This window comes from Penaeus vannamei, chromosome 9 (assembly GCF_042767895.1).
Source record: "Penaeus vannamei isolate JL-2024 chromosome 9, ASM4276789v1, whole genome shotgun sequence".
In the NCBI taxonomy this organism is placed as follows: domain Eukaryota; kingdom Metazoa; phylum Arthropoda; class Malacostraca; order Decapoda; family Penaeidae; genus Penaeus; species Penaeus vannamei.
The window spans coordinates 35,793,547-35,816,299 of NC_091557.1; the positions used below are offsets into that span (position 1 = coordinate 35,793,547).

At 37.0% G+C, this 22,753-nt stretch overlaps 1 protein-coding gene and 1 long non-coding RNA gene across 4 annotated transcripts in view; both read left to right on the forward strand.

The window, feature by feature from the left end:
• RpL17 (ribosomal protein L17) overlaps positions 1-4,777 on the forward strand; it is a 5,916-nt gene extending 1,139 nt beyond the window's left edge. For all 3 annotated transcript variants that reach the window (XM_027357394.2, XM_070125665.1, XM_070125666.1), the window contains exons 3-5: positions 3,993-4,127; positions 4,270-4,368; positions 4,507-4,777. In XM_027357394.2, coding sequence (XP_027213195.1) covers positions 3,993-4,127; positions 4,270-4,368; positions 4,507-4,746 — 474 coding nt within the window. In that variant the 3' untranslated portion in view covers positions 4,747-4,777. The remainder of the gene's footprint in view (positions 1-3,992; positions 4,128-4,269; positions 4,369-4,506) is intronic.
• A 1,479-nt stretch (positions 4,778-6,256) lies between these two features.
• On the forward strand, positions 6,257-15,299 carry LOC113806282 (uncharacterized). The gene is made up of 23 exons (XR_011398755.1): positions 6,257-6,388; positions 6,618-6,656; positions 7,258-7,411; positions 7,569-7,608; positions 7,971-8,113; positions 8,274-8,316; positions 8,695-8,752; positions 9,787-9,942; positions 10,098-10,149; positions 10,322-10,472; positions 10,627-10,687; positions 10,858-11,008; positions 11,163-11,223; positions 11,394-11,546; positions 11,706-11,752; positions 12,176-12,220; positions 12,421-12,531; positions 12,689-12,734; positions 13,082-13,121; positions 13,668-13,717; positions 13,981-14,079; positions 14,897-14,933; positions 15,115-15,299. It is a non-coding gene; the product is annotated as an uncharacterized lncRNA (long non-coding RNA).
• Positions 15,300-22,753: the final 7,454 nt, after the last annotated feature.

Genomic DNA, 22,753 nt, shown 5'->3' on the forward strand with positions numbered 1-22,753 from the left:
TGTGCATCTACCATTCATTTTTTATTGGAAGTAGCTGGAACCAAACCTTGTCTTAAAATCCAGAAATATTGATATGAAATTTGTGGTTAATGTAATTTTAGGTGGCCCCAGGCAATAATAGTGATAATACAACAACCTATTAGAGGGAAGGGCAGAAGGATAGGTTAGATTGTATCGTTTGTGCATTTTAGTCACTAAAGGGCTCTACCCCCTTAAATACTACATAGGAGGTTTCTACCCCCACCCTCATGCCTGGAATATAAAATCTTGGATATTATATACAGTATGGATATACGAAGCTATGGTTGATCGATATTCTCTTCGAGAACAAAAAGTTCTCATTTTTGTTAGAAGTAAATGTTAACAACATTGATAAAGGAAAGGGTGTATTTGTTATCGAGAGATATGAGGAAGTTGGAGATGAAGTTCCAAAACCAGATATGTGAACCCAAAAACCCAAACCTAACCTTTCCCCACATTTATATATCGTTTACCCCCATTTACTAGTATTTCATACTAACTTGTAGAAAACAAATTAAAGGGGCCGTCGCACTGAATTTTCGACGAATATTTTTAAAAATACTTGGAAATTTGGGGGTTCTCCTGTAATCTAGTAGGCTTTGGCAATCCCATGAAGTAACATTTCTGCTAGATACATAAGTATAAAGGAGTTATGACGAAATTCCTGACCCCCTCCCCCCCTGCCTCCGGCTCCGATGTTTTACTTCATTGTGTCTGTGCAAATATTCTAGACAAATGTTTCATAAAATGGTTTATTTTGGTATTTTCTGGTTGCTAGCTGGGAATTCTGCTTCCTGAATCGGCTGATAGCCATGACTAAGAGACAAGGCGGGCAGTCACCACAAGAGTCGGAGTGAGACACTGCTCATCTGCTCCATCCACGATCCCATAAATGTACCCCAGATGCGCCCATATCACACACTAAGAGGACACTACTAATGGTAGATGTTATTCCTGTAACTAATAAACATTGGATGAGAAATTCATCTCAATCACAGCTGCAGCAGTTGTTTACTCGTATGAAATGCCTCACATGGTACTGTAAAGACACTGCGAACTTCATTGTAGAGTGCAACGGCCCACTTAAGAACTCTGGCCGTGTGAAGGTATTGTGGACTTGGTCTCTGAGCAGTGATGTGCAGTGAATATTTGTCATTTTGGGTAAATATTAGGATGCTGCAGCTGTACTTATGTCTGACTATATTTTGTATGGTCTTTAAGATGGCAGTGCCCTTTTCCTTCTGTTTCTCACTCAGTAACATTAATCATGTTACTTTCAAGGTGTACAGTACAAAGTAGTGGAGGATTTGGGTAATAAAACCTGTATGAAATGATTGAACGATACAAACCAAGACAATTATCTTCTGGCCACAGGTTTTGACAGGAGGAATCATGGTCATTCAGAGACAGACGGCTGCAGAGAAATGGCTTGTTTTCAGTTGTCGATTCTGGATTATTTTTAAGTATACTGTGGCAAAGAAGAAGAAATAGACCTTAATAACAAAGCACACCATCAACCCTCCCCTCAGCCAGTGCCCAAATGGCATGTCTAGTCACAGTACCTTAAATTGCTAGGTTAGGTTGGGTTATTGGTCAGGACTTTTGTGTTTGTTGGTTTGTTTGTGTGATCCTGTATATTTTGCTGAAAGATGGATTGGATTCCCGTAGATTTTTTGAACTTTGGGGTATCAGTTCATAGACTTTCAAAGATGGCGGATATGGCTGGTTTTTCATTTGCTGATTTTTTGTTTTTGTGATAGTTTTACTCATTTTTTGTTTGCAATTATTCTTAAGCCTGTTTTAGCCCATAATTTCGTTTGTATACTAGATGCCCTCCCCTGCTATTGGGACTAACAAATCAAGATTGTCAATAGAAATAGTACTTAGATCTCATCAACAAATCATTTGCACAAGAAACAATGCCAAGAATTGTTGAAATCAGTGGATTTCCTGCAGAAAAGTATCAAAATTGTTTCGAAATTAAGCCACAGCCCTGTTCTCCATATTGGCCATAATAATAATAATTAAAAGATTGGCTGTGTATAACAAAAAGATAACTGAAAATCTTAAGGGAATTAAGGGGGACGTGGTTGATTTTGTTCATAATAGTACTTTTAAAAATAAGTAAAAATAAAGACTATAAGCAAGTAATTACACATCTTTAATGAAGGGGTAAATAGAAGAACCCAAACCAAGATTTAGCCACGCAAGTTTCAACACTGCATTGTGTGAAAGAATGAGAGAATGAACCCCATCAAAATTGCACAAACTACCCCAAAGATCACTAAGGACTAAAAACTTTCCTAACCCAGGGACTCCGCCCCCAGGCCCCCTCCCAACTGTTTCCCTATTGGGGTAAGCGAGTGTTATTCCTGAGATTGTAACCATTTCAGTAAGAGTGTTTCCTTTACACCAGTGTTAGAAAATTATTCAGAAACCTAAGTACCATTGTAAATGAACTTGAACCCTGGAAGCAATGGGCACTGTGACAACTAAATGTGCAAATATGGAGGCAAAAACATTCTGAAAATAGATAAGCACATAATAATGTAGAATACACATCTAAGAAATGAACATTTGATGAATATGTATTTCTGTAAATCAAATACAGAAATACTGAAATGTGCAGCTTTTCCAATATCGATAATGATTGGCTGTGATGTCACACATTACATCTGCCAAAACAGTTTGTATTTGGTTACCAAGCTGCTAAGTTCTTCTTTTCAAGGCAAGGAAGGCTGGATGCAGTGTCTGCAGCATTTACTGCAACCTATTTTCTTCATATCTGATGTTCTTAACTTCCACAGATTGTGTTGTTTATCAGCAAGTGTAGTTTTACTTAACTTTGACAGTACCCTAAGATTTTCCATGCGTTTGTGCTGTTACAGAAATATATACCGGGGAAAAAGATCACAGAACCTGATGCTTAAAGCCTAAGTCCAGTCAGTGTTCTTGAGTTACGGCTCTATCTTGGATATAGTTTACTGAGAACTGTGTGGAGATAGGGAAATGGGCAATGTCATCTTAGAGTATAAAAAAGAGAATAAGAAAATGGTTTATTCATGTAGAGTGCAAAAAGTTTGTTACCAGAAATTATATGTAGAGACAAACAGCAACACCATAGATATAAGAATGGAATGTAGGAGATGCATAGTAATTTTTAACACAAGAATCACATTAAGGGATCAGCATAGTTTGCATATCTTTGCCATCAGTCCACTAGCACATTGTGTGAAGACAGCTTTAGCTACTTTTTTATTTTGCATACTCAGCTTTAGCTGCTTTTTTATTTTGCATACTCAGCTTTAGCTACTTTTTTATTTTGCATACTGTCAGGGATATGTAAAATATTTAGTGATAGAACATATCCAAGCATCAATAAGCGTAAAGGGCAGAATGTGTGAAATTATTCCAGGTTTATTATTTTGCTATTATTATGATGGATTTAAGTTCTTGATCACAATATATTTGGTTCCTTAACAAAGACTAATTCTGAAAGTCCTATTCACCTTATTCATTACTTCAACTTCTGCAGTTTTTACAGTTTGCTATGATTGTGGCCCAGCTGTCCAAATTTTATTTTTCATATGTGACTTGCTTAAAATTCAATTACACCATCCGTCGGCAATCCTTGAAATTGACTGGGGAATGAATGATAAGCTGTTGTTGGTTGTCAAGTTATTTACTAGAGCTATTTGGACCATTCTTGATAAAAGCTTTTGCTGATTTTTTTTCTTTGTAGTTATCATGATAATGTGTAGGAAATCATTTGATATTTTCTCTTTGGGGGTAGAGGGCAATTGCAATGATTAGACAAGTCAACCAAACCAAGTGTGCCCCACAATCAAGACTTTTATGTATGTGAAATCGAAGCTATATATTTTTATAGGTGTACAACTGCTTGCTCTTGTGTATGACTTAAAGTGCTAGAAAAGTATGCAAAATGCTAATGGATATTTCATTCTTTACAGAATACTTGTGAGACTGCCAATAACATCAAAAAGATGCCCCTTTCTCGTGCTGTGCGTTACCTGAAGAATGTTATTCGTAAGAAGGAATGTGTACCCTTCCGCGTCTTCAATGGAGGTGTAGGCAGGTGTGCCCAGGTAAGTCCTCCATGTAATAAGTGTTTAGATTTCACTTTTCCATTAAATGATGACAGACCTCTTTTTATTAGTAGTATATAGTAATAAATTAAACTGTAAAACTTTTCTAATTGTATCTGCAATTTTGAAATTACTTTTATAGGCTAAGGCCTGGAAGACTACCCAGGGAAGGTGGCCCAAGAAGAGTGCCCGCTTCCTCCTCGATCTTCTAAGGAATGCTGAAAGTAATGCCCAGTACAAGGTATGTTTGAGGAGCTTTATCTAATTTGATTTGGTATTGCAGTATTCCAAAGACCTATATATAAATTGTATTTTTAAGAGCTGTAATACATGTATTGTTGCCTATTAATGTGGTACCTTACCCCTTAATTGAAAACAGGGTCTAGAGGTTGAACAGCTGGTGATTGAGCACATCCTGGTTCAGCGTGCCCGCCAGATGCGTCGCCGCACTTATCGTGCTCACGGTCGTATCAATCCCTTCATGTCTTCACCCTGCCACATTGAGGTGATTCTTGCTGAAAAGGAGCAAGTTGTTTCCAAGGCACAGGATGAACCCATTAAGAAGAAGGTTTCCAAGAAGAAGCTTGCTCGCCAAAAACTCATGGCTGCCAGGGAATAACTTGTAACTTCACAATAAAGAAAAAAAAAGCTGGGTGTGTTTTGATATTCTGATCCTTTAAAGAAAAAAAAAAAATCTTTGGTTAAACTGTTCAGATATACTTTGAACCAATCAATGTTTATTAGAAGTGAGATACAGCTTGGACACATTGTGAAGGTAAGTGGTAAACAAATTGTTTACTAGGTGTCTTTCTATGTGACTTGTTTCATCTTCATAATGTAAACATTTTTATACAAAGTTCTTGTGCGCGCATATGAATACCTAGATATTTTCCTGCTTAGTAAGAGCTGTGGTTGCATTCAACAAGGCAGCTACTTGTAATGCAGTAAAGCCAGTTAAAGTAAGAGTTGGAATCCTACTCCTGGAACTTGGCAGGATGTAGCTGATGAATTTGTGAATAGGTATGTCAGTCATGTTTTTTCATTAGTCTCTTACCTTTTGATGGGGAAATGTCATAATGTCAGTCATAGGTCTAGACCTTGCCCTTCCTTTTACCTTTCTCCAGCCTTTGCCAAAAAGGATCTAGTATTAATTTTGAAGTACTATTTGTTTACAAACGGTAAAAGTTACAATAACTAATGTACGACAACTCGTGTAGTATTTAAGATTTAGCTTTATTAGATGTACAGGTTTTTTTACGTATAGGAATATGTATTGTATGGGGGGAAAAACCTTTGAGCCTTTCCAGTATTACTACATTTGGATAGTTTATTTCTGTCACGAATTGAAGTGGTGGTAAAGTATGCTAATAACAATATTTTTAAATTTTGATTAAATATTTTTAGATGGATAGTTTAAGGTTAACGCTTGCATGATATTGTTTTGTATACATAAGACATTTATCTGAAAGAAATTTCTTTTCAGGAAAATATTGATAGTTCTTAGGAATTAACTCTATCATTCACCAGTAGGACAGTAGTTCAAAGTGAAGGAGACCACTTTTGAATTACCTTGAAGGTGGCAGATGTCAACTGGATAAATGTGATAATTCCAAATTCAAATATAATACAAGTGAGTAATTTCAGTTAAACAAAATCCATATTTTTTCTAGTGATGAAAGATTATATAACTAAAGATCATAATGTTGATCATGCATGGTACTGAAATGACTTCAAATTTTAAAGAAAAAAACCTGAAAGTATTTTTCTCAATGTGCTTATCTTTCAGATGAATGAACTTGATCCAGGAAAAAGAGTGGATTTTACAAAACTTCAGGTTAGTAGTGGTTGTTTATGAGTGTTGATGCAAGTTCATAATAAGGTTGAAAAACTAAGAATGTTTTATCTGTGGGTTATGCTGAATAGGATTTATTGACCAAGGTTTGGGGTGGTTCTGGGTGGGATGGGGGAGGCTCAAGTTTCTTCCCAGCTTTATCAGTTTTAGATACTGTTCATTTATAGTTTGCATTAAAGACTGGTTAGCTGATATTCTATAGAACTAAATGTGATGATATGCATCTTCTTTCCCCATCCTAAGTGTTTTGAAGGAATATGAAGATTCTGACTCGGATGTTTTGTATTATATTTTGAAAAGTATTAGCAGCTTCTATCATGGTATTCATCTTCCAGATGATTGACTGATGAACCTCAGAAGGAAACTAATCTACAGGCAACAATGGGAAACTAGTACACAGAAAATTATGGTGAGTAAATAGCTCAAACTATGTATACTAGACAAAAATATAACTTATAGTATAGCTTTGTCTAGAATTTTTGTTGCATTTCTTCCATTGATATATTTCATATTAAAATGATGTTTGCATAGTTCAACTGAATGCATTTGTTGAAAGATAAAAATTACTGAGATAATTACTGACTACTTCAATTAGTGATTTGGTATAACAGGGCTAATGTTTGTAATTTACCCCACAGGTCAAAATGGGGAATTAGATGGCAAGGAAACCAAAAAAGGTGAGTTTCAGAAATATTTATTAGACCTGGAATAAAGTAAAATTGCAAGATCATTGAATAGTATCAAATGTTGATCATGTATGCTTCTGTCTCTCTCCCTCTCTCTCACCCACCCACCCACACCCACACCCACAGTCACACTGGGGGGGAGGGGGGGGGGGGGAATAAGCATTGACAAACATACATACTAAATGTATATGAAGATGTCTTATTAGTTGTATGTAAAGATGTTTTAGAATATTTGGTCTGGACAGAAGAAAATTTATCACATTTGATAATGAAAATTGTTACATGATTGTCTTCTGATGGCTATCCCATTCATTGATATTTATGAACATTTCAAAGTATATATTTTGGGGTGGATCCATTGGAGTGCCACCAATGGTCTCATTAGCCTTCCACTCAAAAATACCACACTGCTCATTCACACTCCACTAGCATCACATGTTTATGGTCAGTTCTGTAAGATTACATTAAGATGACAACTATCTTCTTTCCCCATCCAAAAAGTTATGCAGGATAATGAAGATTCTGAGGTTTGCACAATTATACAAGAGAATGATTATATAGGGCATTAGTCTGATACAAGATTTCTTTCTAGGTAACCAATGATGGTGCAAGGAAATCCACTCCTCCATATTGCCATTCAAACTTTCAGTGCAGTACAAATTTGGAGACATTATTTTTGGGTTGCCTAGAAGGTGGCCATGGGTGAACACCATTATCATATTTGATATGAAATTAATGAACATCATGTGAGTAATTATAGCAAGGAAATGTTTGGTATTGGCACAATGATGAAAATTAATATAATGAACAGATCCTAATGTTGATCATGCATGGCACTGAAATAACATCAGTATGTTTAAGAAGACCATGTAATATTTGCATTTCATGATAGTTTTCTCTTAGGTTGCTGAAATTGATCCAGGGAAAAGGAGCTTTACAAAAGGTTAGTGTTTATAAAAAGCTTTGGTATTTGCAAAGAGCACTTCAAACAGGTGGATGGGAAATTTGATTTCTAAGGCAATTGAATCACTGGATATAAAGTTGGTTTTGAGAATTTCTTAGTTTGGATATTAATTTTGTCTTAAATTTAATTTTCAATTCAAAAAGATTTTAATACTCCCACAACCAAAACACCACCCCACTCACATTTAATGGTATATTCTTAAAAAATGCCATTAATAAGATGACATCTATCTTCTTTCCCCATCCAAAGAGTAATGCAGGATAATGAAGATTCTGATATCCAACTATAAGTATATTGTCTTGTATACAAATGGCATGAATCTTAATAAAATTTCTTTCCAGGTAGCCAATGATACTCCAAGGAAATTCACTCCACCATAGTGCCAGTAAAAGTTTAGATGCACTGTAAAATGGGTGAAAAACCTTTTTTGGTTCTGTGGAACGTTGGCAATGAGTGAATAAGATTATCCTCTTAAATTATACAAGTGAGTAATGTTAGAAAAACAAAAATTGTGTATTGGTTCTATGATGAAAATTGATATAATGAACAGATCCTCATGTTGATCATGCATGGCACTGAAATGACATCAGAATGTATGAAAAGTTTTTGGTGTTGGCAGTATCTCATGATTGTTTTTCTTTCAGAAGAAGAAACTTGTTCCAGTGAAGAGATTCTACAAAGAAAGTGGTTAGTGTTAGATTATCAATTTTTTTTGGTTGGTAGTAATCATTTGTTGCGGATAAAAGACAAAACATGACAATTACATAGCTTAGTTTTAGGACCCACATCAGCTGGTGCCAGTTTTCAAATAAGTTATAGTTAAATAAACTGTTAAGTCAGTTTAGAAATAAATTGGATGAATTTTGTAAAAAAAAAAATGTGAAAATATAACAAATTAATTCTTTGTACTGAAAAAAAAATCTTTGAAATGCAGTATTATGATGAATAATCATCTTCTTTCCCCATCCTAAATGTTTTGAAGGAAAATGAAGATTCTGAACTCTATTATTTTTATTATTACTGCAATTTGACATGAATTTCAGATTTTAATCTCATTTTTTTCAGTTTCAGACACTTGATGTTTAAACTTGAGATATAGGAAACCAGTGTATTAGGAGTAATGGTGAGTTATTTGCCTAAAACATGTTCTTTGCCAAAATTATTAACTGTAAGGTTGAGGGGTTACTTTAGTGGTGAAATTGTCCAGGATGTGTAACAGTAGCTTTTAATTTGTTAAATTGTTTCCATGCAAATGTTATTGTTTGGAACACTACTTTCAAATGAAGCAGTGGAGTGTTTTTAATATCAAGCTCAACTTGAAAAGGATGTGCATGCCATATGCAGTCAGGTTCAGATGCAGAGACAAGATTATATCAAGTGCCTACTGGTTAAAGAACAGACTTGCCACAACTGTCAAATACACTCCTTTAAGGGATAATTTACAGTGATTTGTAATGTGCCAAATGCTGTACCAGATATAAAAATTGCACTTTATATTTTGACACTTCTTTGTAAACTTCTATTATAAGTAGTCACACCTCGTATATGATGATAGTATTAGTATTACTTCCGAAGTTCACTTTTTTTTTTTTTTTTTTTTTTTTTTTTTTTTTTTTTTTTTTGTTTAATCTTCTCACTTAAGAATGATCCACAGCCCAATCCACACTCCTTTCTTCTCTTTATTTATGGTCTGTTCTAAAAAAGTTTTTAATCTGATGTTGCCAAGGATGGCATTTACAAACGTTCCTTACCCAGTGTTTTTCTTTTATTAATGAATCGATCACTTTTCCAATCTATCTTGCCTGTTCACCCATCTCCTTATTTTTTATTCCCCCCCCCCCCCCAGAGATTTGTTTTTATTGATAATGGCAATAACATTAAAACAAAAAAAAAATGCTTATTTCTCACAAAAATTAAGTGGAAAGCAGGTGTGGGCATAGTATACTAATTGAGTCTTTGGTGGCTGAAATCTGTGACATTCATTTCACAAAATACTACAGTGAACATCACATTCTGGCAGTATTGGGTTAATAAGATGACAACAATCTTCTTTCCCCATCCAAAGATTAATGCAGGATAATGAAGATTCTGATATCTGCATGACTGTATCATGTCTTTTATACATAGGCCATTAGTCTGAATGAAATTTCTTTCCAGATACCCAGTGATACTTCAAAGAAGTCCAACTACTCATTTCAGTAAAGCTCAGTCCAGTACAAATAGAAAAGAATAGTTTTGGTTGGTCTTCAAGATAACCTTGGGTGTCAACAGGATTGTCATCTTATTTAACTTGAAATTTAAGAAACAGTACAAGTAAGTAATTTTAGTGATGTAATTACATTTTGTTTGTATGATGAAAATCAATTTAATGAACAGATCCTAATGTTGATCATGCATGGCACTGAAATATTATTTGAATTTATAAGAAGACATTGTAGTTTTTCCATCTCATGGTAATTTTCTTTCAGGTTGATGAAGTTGATCCTGTGAAAAGTGAAGACTCTACAAAAAAAAAATAGGGTTAGTGTTCATATAAAGCTTTGATATTTGCAATGCAAGTGCTTTTAAGATGACAACAATCTTCTTTCCCCATCCAAAGATTAATGCAGGATAATGAAGATTCTGATATTTGCATGACTGTCTTATCTTTTATATATACAAGGAATGAGGCTGAATTATTTTTTTCCCCCAGATATTCAATGATACTTCAAAGAAAATCCACTTCACCATCGTACCATTTAAGCTAACTGCAGATCAAATTAGAGAGAATAGTTTTGGCTTTTCTTGAGGGCAACCATGAGTGAACAGAATGGTCGTCGTGAAATCGAAGAAACGTTGCACAAGTGAGTAGTTTTAGCAAGAAAATTTTAATTTTGTTTCATGATGAAATTTTTTATAATGAACAGATCCTAATGTTGATCATGCATGGCACTGATGCTTTATTTGAATATAAAAGACCACCCTGTAGTATTTGCATCTCATGATAGTTTTCTTTAGGTTGATGGAATTAATCTAGTGAAAGGAGAATTGCAACCAGAAAATTCTACATAAACTCCAGGTTAGTTCATCAAAAAATGATAATAATTTGGTATATGTAATGAGTGATGACAACCATCTTCTTTCCCCATCCAAAGATTAATGCAGGATAATGAAGATTCTGATATCCATTATTGTATCAGGTCATGGATATATGTATAGGGCATGAGTCTTAATGAAAGTTCTTTCCAGGTAACCAGTCATACCTCCAAGGAAATCCACTCCACCATCGTACCATTTAAGCTAACTGCAGGTCAAATTAGAGAGAATAGTTTTGGCTTTTCTTGAGGGCAACCATGAGTGAACAGAATGGTCATCATGAAATCGAAGGAACGTTGCACAAGTGAGTAGTTTTAGCAAGAAAATTTTAATTTTGTTTCATGATGAAAATTTTTATAATGAACAGATCCTAATGTTGATCATGCATGGCACTGATGCTTTATTTGAATATAAAAGACCACCTTGTAGTATTTGCATCTCATGATAGTTTTCTTTAGGTTGATGGAATTAATCTAGTGAAAGGAGAATTGCAATCAGAAAATTCTACAGAAACTCCAGGTTAGTTCATCAAAAAATAATAATAATTTGGTATATGTAATGAGTGATGACAACCATCTTCTTTCCCCATCCAAAGATTAATGCAGGATAATGAAGATTCTGATATCCATTATTGTATCAAGTCATGGATATATGTATAGGGCATGAGTCTTAATGAAAGTTCTTTCCAGATAACCAGTCATACCTCCAAGGAAATCCATTACACCATCGTACCATTGTAACAGCAAAATGTAATGCAGTTCAAAGTAAAGGAAAGAGTAGTTTTCGCTTGTCTTGAAGGTAGCCATGAGTAAACAGGATTGTCAGAATTTAAGAAAACACAGGTGAGTAATTTGAGCAAGAAAAAATCATTTTTGTTAGTATGATGAAAATATATTTAATGAACAGATCCTAATGTTGATCATGCATGGCACTGAAATGACACCAGAATTTATGGAAAAATCTTGTTGCATTTGTATCTTATGGCATTTTTTTTCTTTCAGATAAATGAACTCGGTCCAGTTAAAGGAAATTCTGATGAGAATTCAAGGTTAGTCATAGTTCATAAATGTTTATCATGGGCACTTGGGAAACAAATGGATGTAATATTTGATCCACAATTGATAAAGGTTAAAGGGAACAATGAAATTTGGCACCTCCATTGCCATACTAAATTCAAGATAGGCATGTCTCAGTACCAAACACTATATATGGGCTGTGAAACTGCTATAGCTACCTATTGCTGCTTTTGCCCTTGATCTGCAAATACAAAATAAAATACATAAATGCTAGTTAAAAATAATAATAAAAAGAAAAATAGAAAGCAAAATTTTATAAAAGCATTAGGATGATAAATCATCTTCTTTCCCCATCCTAAATGTTTTGATGGAAACTGAAGAATCTGAATTAGGTGATATTTATTATTATTATTTATAGATGTGGCAAGATTGTAATTTTGGATTTTCCTTTCCAGAAACTTCAAAGCATTAAAGTAGAAGATAATATACAGAGGTTTAATGTAAGTAAGTTATGCAAACTTTGTAGACTTTTTTTTCTTCTTCATAATTTGTAAACTACATTATTTCATAGTTAAATGGTCATTATACCATTAATAGAATGAAAATAATCTTTCCCCATCCAAAGTGTTATGCAGGATACTGAAGATTGACACATGCACAATAGTAATGTCTTGTATAGTATCTAAAAAATTCTTTTCAGGTAAATTATTTTAAAAATATCTTCAATTGCTGGAGGAAACATCTTTGCAAGTGAAAGGTTAAAACTAAATTCAACCAAAGGAAGTAATTGCATTATGACATTGGAATAAAGGTGAGTTCTGAATTTGCAAAGACAATGGTTTTGTTTCAATGATGAAATTTATATAATTAACAGATTCTAATGTTGATCATGCATGGCACTGAAATATAGGTCATGAATATTGAAGGGGGTGTGAGGGGAAGCCTTTCTGACAATGGTTTATTTTCAGAAGAGGAAGATTAAACCACAGAGTTGGGGAGTATGTAGCATTCCAGGTAGGTGTTTTTTCACCTTGTAACCATATACATTTTTGTGCTTAATTTAATTACCAATAGCAAGAGATTTATAATGAACATCAAGCTCAATTTAATTTCTTAGTTTTGCGGTTTAAATTTTGTTTGATCCTTGAAGGTAATTTTTAAAGGTAAATGCTCTTTTGCCTTGAAAAAAGTTAGTCAATTTTCAACACATTAGTTCTCTATATATAGTTACCTCTGAAATGATGTTTGCATAGTTCAACTGAATTTAGTTGTTGAAAGAAAATTTACTGAAAAGAGCTGTACATCATTAATTTATTAACAGGTTGACATAACATGGCTGATATTTTAAATTTATTTCACAGGTCAGAAGAGGAAGTTCAATTGCATGAAAAAAACAAAAAGGCAAGTCACTTGCACATGAGCTTAGGTAACTTTAAGGCTTTGTTTTTAAACTGATTGATAGCTGCATGGCAGAACAGAAATAACAATCCTGATGTTGGACATGACTCTGATATGATAGATTTGCTTCTGAAGGTTAGATTTGAAGTAATGAACGAGATCCAGTGAACATTATTTTAAAGAATGCCAGCATAGCACTTTATAACCAAAAACTTAGTGCACTAAGCCTAAAGGAACAAGTAAAGGCGGATGTGAAATAATTATATTAAAGCAATGTCTTGTCAGTTTAGGGAGGCTCACAGGAAGAATTCTTACCAAAATAAACATGAAACCTGCTCATGTCACATTTTTTTGTATAGGAACTAGAAATTTTATTGAATATTCTGTATGAACTATATTTTCTGTAAAATACTATTGGGGATGATATTGATCTTCTTTCCCCATCCTAAATATTATGAAGGAAACCGAAGATTCTGAATAGTATGACACATTTTGTAATTACACGAGTATAACAAATGCTAATTGTTCTTTTTTCTTCTTTTTTTTTAGATGGTTGTAGTATACCACTGAAGCAGGAAACCCATCTAGAGTTTGCAGTGGTTAGTAATGTACTTAGTTTGTAAATTAGACCAAAATTATCGGAATGCAAACCATATTTTCTGTACATGTGCACATTCGGACATTCACACACAAAATAGCATCACTTAAAGATTAACTATGTTCAGTGACATAAATAAGATGAAAAATATCTTCTTTCCCCATCCGAAAAATAATGAAGGACAATGAAGAATCTGAAAATTACATGTGATCATATCTTGTCTTCTATACACAGACCATGAGGCTGAAAGGAATTTCTTTTCAGATAACTACTGGTACTAGGAAATAATCTTTACCTTTGGGCCAGTAAAACGACTAGTGCAGTCCAAATGGATCCCTTCAAAATTTATTGACTATTGTAAAAGTGAGTATACTTAACTCTCACATTTTGTAGTGAAAACCCGTGAAACTATAAAAGTTTTGTTAATCATATGGTAACTTGCAATAACACAAATAAAAAAAAAAAATCAATATCTGTAACTGATGACATGTATTCAGAAGGGTAAGGTAGATATGGTGATCAAGAGGAGAAAATTTATTACAAAAAAGTCAATGTTACAATGCTTATGTATATTGTGTGTATTGTTCATGATCACTTATAGATTTAAAGCTTTTGAAGATAGGGAATTTTCCTTTATCATAGTGTGTAGAATTTGGCAAAATATTAAATGATTTGAGGAAAAGTGATGGTGGAAAATGACACTTAACATCCTAATATTGGCCATGCATGGCACTGAAATGCATATTATAAACACCATAGAAAGTAAAAAAAATTACGAATCAACACTTACTTATTTTCAGGAGATTTATTGAGTAAAGTTGGATTCCAGTTAGGGCCCATTTTATATTTAACCTTTGAATATATTTGATATGATTGGTGATATGAGAGGAATAACAAAGAATATTTTGAACTTTTATTAAAGGGTTAGTTTGAAGTTTCTTTGAAAAATATAGTGCAGACTTGATAAAACTTGTCTAGAATTTGTGGATCTTTGGTTGGTTCACACTTTTGTATTTATAAAAAATAATACTGAATTGTAATCTCATTAGGAATCTGAAATGATGTTTGCATAGTTCAACTGAACATTATGTTGAAAGAAAGAAAAATACTGATAAAAGGGAACTATTATCAATTTATAAATTAAATGTGGCATTGCTAATGTTGTTGATGAACTCCACAGATCAACAAAGGAGTTAATGCAGGGGAATCCAGTTAAAGTGAGTTTCATTAATATTTACACTCTAAACTATAGGGAAAAGACAAAAGTTCAACATGTTACATGATGAAATATATAATACAGAAAAGATCTAATGTTGATCATGCATGGTACTGAAATTTCATTAAAAATGTGTGTGAAAACCCTGTATTTTCTGTAGCTCACGGTACTTTCCTTTTCAGGTGAATGACAGTGAATAGCGAAATTAAGCACTCCAGTTCAGCGGTAATTCGAAATGATCCCGTGGATAAGTGGCAATGTACATAAAGGCCTTAATATTGTAAAATTTTGAGCATTTTGCTATACAAAAATTCTTCAGACTGATAATTTGGTGAACGAGAAATGTACGAAAATAAATTTTTCCCATTTACCAACCTTTAAACCTGTCCTTTAAAATTCCAATCATTTTTGTTCGTATCTTGTATCCATCCATAGACATGAAAATATGCCTGCTGAGTTGAACCGCATCCACATGATTTAAGGGGACACATGGTAACAAACAGGGCTGTTGTGACAACACTAATTACTGGATGCCCTGTGATTGGCTCAGAAACTGACGTCACAACTGTTTTCTTTTAAAGGCTAATTTTTGTGTGCATTTAGTAATTCCCTCCAGCAACTCTTAATTTTCATTGTCCACAGTTGTCAAAATTGTATTTGTACTGGCCTATACCAAATAGTCTTTGGTCTGTACTCGAGGATTTGTGGATGGGACTGTGACGTTGTCATATTAAAGCCAAGAACCACTATAAAGATATGTTTGAAGTAAACTGAATCTTTGCTTTTATTTCCTCTTAATAATCGTTCTTTGCTGTCAGCAACCTTCAGAAAATACATTTTCATTACAGACGCCAATGGATGTTTCACCTTCTGTGTTATATTTTCGTTGTCATTACTGTGTGGGCAATAATCCAAATTAATTTTGTTTACATGGTTAATGGTTAAAATAAATGTGCTAGACATCTAAGGTCATATAGCACTATAGGAAGGTATAGTAAAGGGGGTGTCAGGTGATAGTTGCTATCTGTTAACTATCTAGAGTAGTGTTGAAAGGTTGAAGATGGGGGGAAAAGGTTATGGTGGTTTAGGTAAGGGAGTTAGATCAAGTGAAGGATATTTGTGTCTGAGGAAGAACAGGTTGTCAAGGCAGAAGCTGTGGGATTCTGTAAGGATGTCTGGTATGTTGGGAGGTTGGTGAAGGGAGGATAGGTGTGGAAAGGCAGAGGTACGTACTGTATTAAAGCGTGGACAAAACAATAGAATGTGTGAAACTGAGAGGGACGTTACATAGAGGACATAGGGGCGGGTCTGAGCGTGACATTAGATAGGCGAGTGTGACTAATACGTAAGCGTGCGAGGGCCGTCTCCCAACGTCTGTTTTTGTGAAATGGAGCTGACCAAGAGGAGATTGAAGGTTTTACTGTATGTAACTTATTGTTGTGGAGTCTTGACCAAAAAGATTGCCATCGAGTATACAAGGAGGTTTTAAAGTGGGGATAGTAATCCGTAGCTGGAATATGTGAGAAGCGTAGTTGAGGTGATGTGGACATTGCCAGGGATTCCAACATGGCTGGGTACCCAGCAAAATCTGACAGATTTGTGACGTGGATAGATAGAACAACCAGTTCTGGATCTTACAGACAAGGGGATTGGTCGAGTGTATAGACTTCGAGGGTTAAAGAGTTACAGGAGTCAGTAAAAATAGTAAAAGAGGAAGAGGGGGATATGTATATGCGTCTTAAGGCAAAAAGGAGTGCATACAGTTCTGTAGTAAGGACACTAGATTCAGGAGGGAGGGTGTATTTGAAAGTGCAATTTGGGAATGTTATTGCGAATCCAGCTCCTGAGATGGATTTGGAACCGTCAGTGTATACATGAATGCTGGAGGAATGAATGGAGACGGTCAAGGAAATGAGTGAGAAGGATAGAGGGGGGGATATCTGATTTTGATGGGTCAGGGAAAACTGAGGAGCAAATACAGGGCTTAGGTATAAGCCATGGAGGAATGGAATGGACAAAAAGTGGGAGGGGCCGGAGGTGAGGAAAGGGGGAATGGGAGAGGAGGGTATCCATGCGCACGGGGAGAGGAGCTGGTAAACGTGGAGAAGAGGTAAAGGTTTGAAGGAAGGATTGTGGAATAGTTGGTTTGGTAAGGAAAAATTGGTGAAATCGAGCATAGCATCGAAGAGAGAGAAGGGCTCGACGTCGAGAGAGGGACGGCATGCCAGATTCGGTATATAGGCTCTCAACTGGAGAGGAGCGGAAGGCGCCTAGGGCTAAGCGGAGACCGGTGTGGTGGATTGTATCAAGATGAGCAAGAGGAGAGGTTGAGGCAGAGGAGTAGACATGGCATCCATAATCTAGAGTGGAGAGAATCAAGGTAACATGAAGATGGAGGAGTGTTTTGCGATCTGAGCCCCAAGAGAACAATTTGGAATCAAGTATAACGCCTAGGAATTTGCCAGAAGAACGGTATTGGAGTGGAGCGTTATATAAGAAGAGTGGGGGTTTGGGGACCGTACGTGAGCGAGAGAAAAGGATGGGGAAAGATTTAGAGGTAGAGAAGCGAAAGCCATGGTTGGCGGCCCAAGAAGTTACTGATGTTATTGCAGACTGAAGGAATTGACAGAGATCTGGTATGGATGTGCCAGATGCATAAATGGTTAAGTCATCAACATATAGTGATGCCCGGGCTCCTGGTGGTAGGATTGAGGCTGTCATTATAGCAAGAAGGAATAAAGTGGTACTAAGCACACTTCCTTGTGGGACGCCTTCGAATTGAGGAAAGGATGATGACGTGGAAGAGGCAATTTTGACCTGGAAGGTACGTTTAGAAAGGAAGGATTTGATGAAAACGCCCATGTTTCCACGTAAACCTAAGGAGGGTAATTGTTGGAGGATATGGTATCGCCATGTGGTATCATATGATTTTTTCTAGATCAAAGAATATGGCTAATACGGATTCATGGCGTGCAAATGCCGATGTAACATATGTCTCGAAATGGGCAAGTGGGTCTGCTGTACTTCGGGCACGTCGGAAACCAAACTGGGAAGGGGAAAGGAGATTGAGATTCAAGATACCACATTAAGCGGAGGTTAACCATTCGTTCTAGTAATGCACAAGCAGCTAGTTAGAGCTATGGGGCGGTAATCTTGGGGTAGGGTACCTGATTTATTGGGTTTTAAGAAAGGTAGGATAGTATCTCGCCAATGAGAAGGAAAATTTCCTGACGTCCATATGTGGTTGAAAATAGTTAAAAGGAAGGATAGAGTAGATGGGAGGTGTCGGAGCATACGATAGTGAATACCATCAGGGCCTTCATGAGTTGCGGCACGACTGTAATGCAGCGTTGAGTTCAGAAGAAAAAGGAGCATTATAGGACTCATCAGAGGATAGGGTGAAGGTAATAGGGATGGATTCTTTGATGGCTTTAATGGAAGTGTGGAGAAAGGTGAGAGCCACTACTGACCTGGCTAAAATAGTTGCCCAGTTCATTAGCTACTTCGACAGGTTCAGATATGAGAGCATCTCGAATATGGAGGACAGGTGCAGGATGGGGGGGATGTTTGCCTGATAATTTATGGATCCGTCGCCAAACAGCTGAAATAGATGTAGAAGATGTAATTGATGAAACATAATTTTGCCAGCTATTTGTTTTGCTGTTTCTAAATGTACGGCGAAGATGGGCAGATGCCCTTTTAAAGGAAATAAGGGCTGCCCTTTTAAAGGAAATAAGGGCTGATAAGCTGGTGAGGGGTGCCTCGTTTGTAGCGATAGCTGTTCCAGGCTGCTCGTTTTAAGCGAAGCGCTTTGGTGCAATCAGAATTCCACCATGGAACACATTTAGAGGTATAAGGTCTTGAAGTTCGAGGAATGGCTGTATAAGCAGCTCTTAGGATCGTAGTTGTAAAACATTGTGGCATATCTAAAATGGACGGTAAGGGGGATGGAGGGATAGGTATACTAGAGTGAAAAAGTATGCCAGTCAGCTCTATCAAAGCACCAGCGTGGAGGATTAGGAAGTGGTACATATGAAGTAGGAGAAAGGAGTATTGGGAAGTGGTCACTATAGGGGAAGTGGTCTAGAACTGACCAATGGAAATCTAGATGTAAAGTAGGAGAGCATAGAGAGAGGTCAAGGCATGAAAAGGATTGTGTGCGCAAGTCAAAGTGTGTGGGGCGATCTGAATTAAGAATAATTAGGTTATTTGTGAAGAGGAAGCGTTCTAGAGATCGGCCTCGAGAGTTGGTAAAGTCACCCCACAGAGTGTGGCGGCAGTTGAAATCACCAATTATGAGGAAAGGTGGTTGGAGTTGGGAAATTAGAGTTTCAAAGGCAGCAAAGTCAATGGGATGTGATGGGGAAAAGTAGACTGAAATCACTGTGATCCAGCGGCGAAGAAAGATGCGAGTAGCTGTGCACGGGACAGAAGTTTGTATGGGAGGTATGACATAAGGTGCTTTATGATGGATAAGTATAGACGAGACATAGAGGGAGTGTGGGGAAGAGTTAAAATGGTAATTGGGAATTGGAATAGGAGGGTGTGTGGTGATAGTCTCTTGAAGGCAGATAATAGATGGATTATAAGAAGCAAGGATATGACGTAGGTCTGGTCTATGAGAACGGAAACCGCGAATATTCCAATGTAGGAGAGCTATTGCTTATGAGTGATATCGCATACGGTACGTATTGGGGAATCTGTGGGAGGAGCTAGGGGGTGTGAAGGAGGGGTATTAGGAGGTAGGGAATTTGGGGAAGGGCATTGTTGTGACATGAGTGATTCTCGTGTGTATCCGGGAGTGCAAAAGATAGAGGGGATGGAGGGAGGGAGAATGTGCCTATAGTTAGGGTTGAAGGGGGTGGGTTGTGTTGGGAGGGCGTAGATGTGGGGGGGGTATTAGTGGTAGGTGGGTGGATATCGTTGAAGGGGATGTGTTGTCTTGGGAGGGATGAGGAGGAAGGGGTGTAGGGGTATTGTGAGTAAGAGGGGGATGGATATCAGGAGGATGGATATCGGAGGTGGACAGAATTGAGGGGGTTAGGTTGTGTTGAGAGGGAGTAGGTGGAAGGGGTGTAGGGGGAATATTAGTAGGAGGGGTATGAATATCGGCAACCACTTCAAGTGTGGAAGGAGCATGAGTTATGGGATCTTGTGTCTCAAGCATATAGCTTTGAATGTCATCCATTGTTTCTGCAGTGGAGTTGATTGGAGAGTTTTGTGAGAAGGTAATTGTTTCTGCAGTGGAGTTGATTGGAGAGTTTTGTGAGAAGGTAATTGTTTCTGCAATGGAGTTGGTTGGAGAGTTTTGTGGGATAAAGGTTTTCTTATGAGGGGGGGGAAGAGGAGACTGGTGTCTCAGGAATAAAGGTAAAGGTAGCTGGAGGTGATTGTGCTGTAGGGGAAGAAGGGTTAGAACGTTTATAGTCTGTCTACTGCGGGTAGTGCGGGGAGGGAGAGGGGTTGGTGTTGGGGCTGTAGTTGAGATACCTCTACCTCCACTCGACATACAATCAGAGTGACTACCGACATCCATCATCTTCCTGATATTCCCCCTACTCCCCAAAATACCTCGCCCTCCCCACCACCCAAACGTATAAACACGTGAATCCCTTTTGTCACAATGCCATTCCCCAGATCCCACTTTCCCTGACGAACCCCCAGAAACTACTACTTCACCTACTCCTGATCCCACTACTACTCAGACAACCTTATCTACCGTTATCCCCCGTTGATTGATCCACTGACTTTACAGTGGAACATTCGGGGCTTTCGCACTCAGACCTGATCTTCGTCATCTTGTATCTTCCTATAACTCATCCATCATCTGTCTCCGAGAAAACTTTCAAATTCATCCTCCAGTGCCAATCCCAAATAATCATTTTGTATCATCCCTTCAATTCTCTACCTCCTCTACTCATCCATCATAAAACACCATACACAATACCTCCTTTTCAAACCATTGTTCCTTACATTATCATCCGCATCTTCCTTCGCTGTTGGATTACAATTGTCCATTTACTTTTCCCCTTCTCTTCCTTTTGACCAACGCTTTGGAACTACTACTTAACTTCAACCATCTTTTCTCATACTAGGAGGTTAAACTGTCGCCACTCTCTCTGGGGTGAAATTATCACTGATTCTCGAGGCCGTTCCCTGGAACGCTTCCTCACTAACACTGACATGATCCTACTCAACTCAAACCACCCCACTCACGTTATCACACGCACCCAAACCCTTTCATGTCTTTATCTCTATCTCTCTTTGTTCTCCTTCCCCATTTTACCCCAGCCCTCCATAGCCGTAATCCCTGAATTTCTGAACTTTTAAAAGTTGTTACTGAACTTGCTGCATAGTTCAGCCAGGTCAACAGAGGCTCACCTTTCTCCCCACTTCTATACTATCAAAGCAGCCAAGGAAAGCACTCCCATATCCTCCTCCTTATCCTCTACTGAACCCTACAACGGCCATTTTCCTTTACTGAACTCCTTTCATGCCGCAATACGCATAAAGGCCTAGATGGCATACACTACCGTATGCTACGACATATTCCACCGACCTCCTCCTTCGCACTGTCTTCAACAATATTTGGACAACTGAAAACTTTCCTCCTCACTGTCTCGAAGCAGTCATTCTACCTTTTCTTAAACCTAATAAATCTGGCACCCTCCCTCAAAACTACCGTGTTGCTTGTGTAAATTACAAGAAAGATTCGTAAACCTACGCCAATATTATATCAAGAATCTAACAGCCTCTTATCCTGCCAATTTGGATTCCGTCGTGCTCGAGGCACAGCGGATCCACTCGCACATTTTAAAGAGAACCTATCTTCATTTGCAAAACCATAGCTCAGTACTAGCCGTTTTCTTCGACCTGGAAAAGGCATATGATAACACATGGCGATATCACATCCTACAGCAATCATCTCATTGCATACGAGGGAACATGGGTGTATTTAGTAAATCATTCTTTAATACTCGTACCTTCCGAGTCAAATTTTCCTCTTTAACTTCATCCTTTCCTCAGTATGAACTACGCTATAGCTACAACTTGTTCCTTTTTTTCCCGACTTCCTACACCATTATCCTCTAACATCTACCTGCATTCCGAAGTCTTCCGGATATTGCCAACATATAACGGTTTCTCAAAATCTTACGTATATTGTAGAGTGGTGGCAGCGATCTGGGGTCTATAGGCCTACATTGACCATTTTTTAAATTCCTCAAAAATCCCCCCCCCCAAAAAAAAAAAAAAAAAAAATCATACAGCTATTTTGATTTCATGTCTGAATAGAACAATCCTACTATTATATGCAGAAGTCGACCATACTTTTTTTTGGTGAATATTTTCCGAAGGTGACTGTTAAAACACCCTAATAGATTTTGAAAATATGTCACTCTTATAAGAAGCACATGAAAATATTGCATACCCTTATTGCATCATGTAATAGATCTATTATTCAGCTACAAAATGAGCCATATTACGTTAAAATCGGACTGAAAATACGTGTGCTATGCGTAAAAATGTGGACCTAATAATACTTTTCATTATACATTTTACATGACAACTCATGTACGAAATACTTGTATTTGATATAATCATCTATTATTGTTCCTCTAATGGGGTTTTAAAAGTATAATATTGGTCGAAAAAATAACCGTCGGACGGGTATTGTACGCGTCCTTTTCTCAGCGCGGCCGGGCGTTGTGGACCATGAAATACTCCTACCCCCCATTTGGGGGGGGGGAGGTTTGCATTTTCGAAATGTTTTGCTCGTATATCAAACTATGTATGATGAAGACAAAGAAAATAAAATACTCC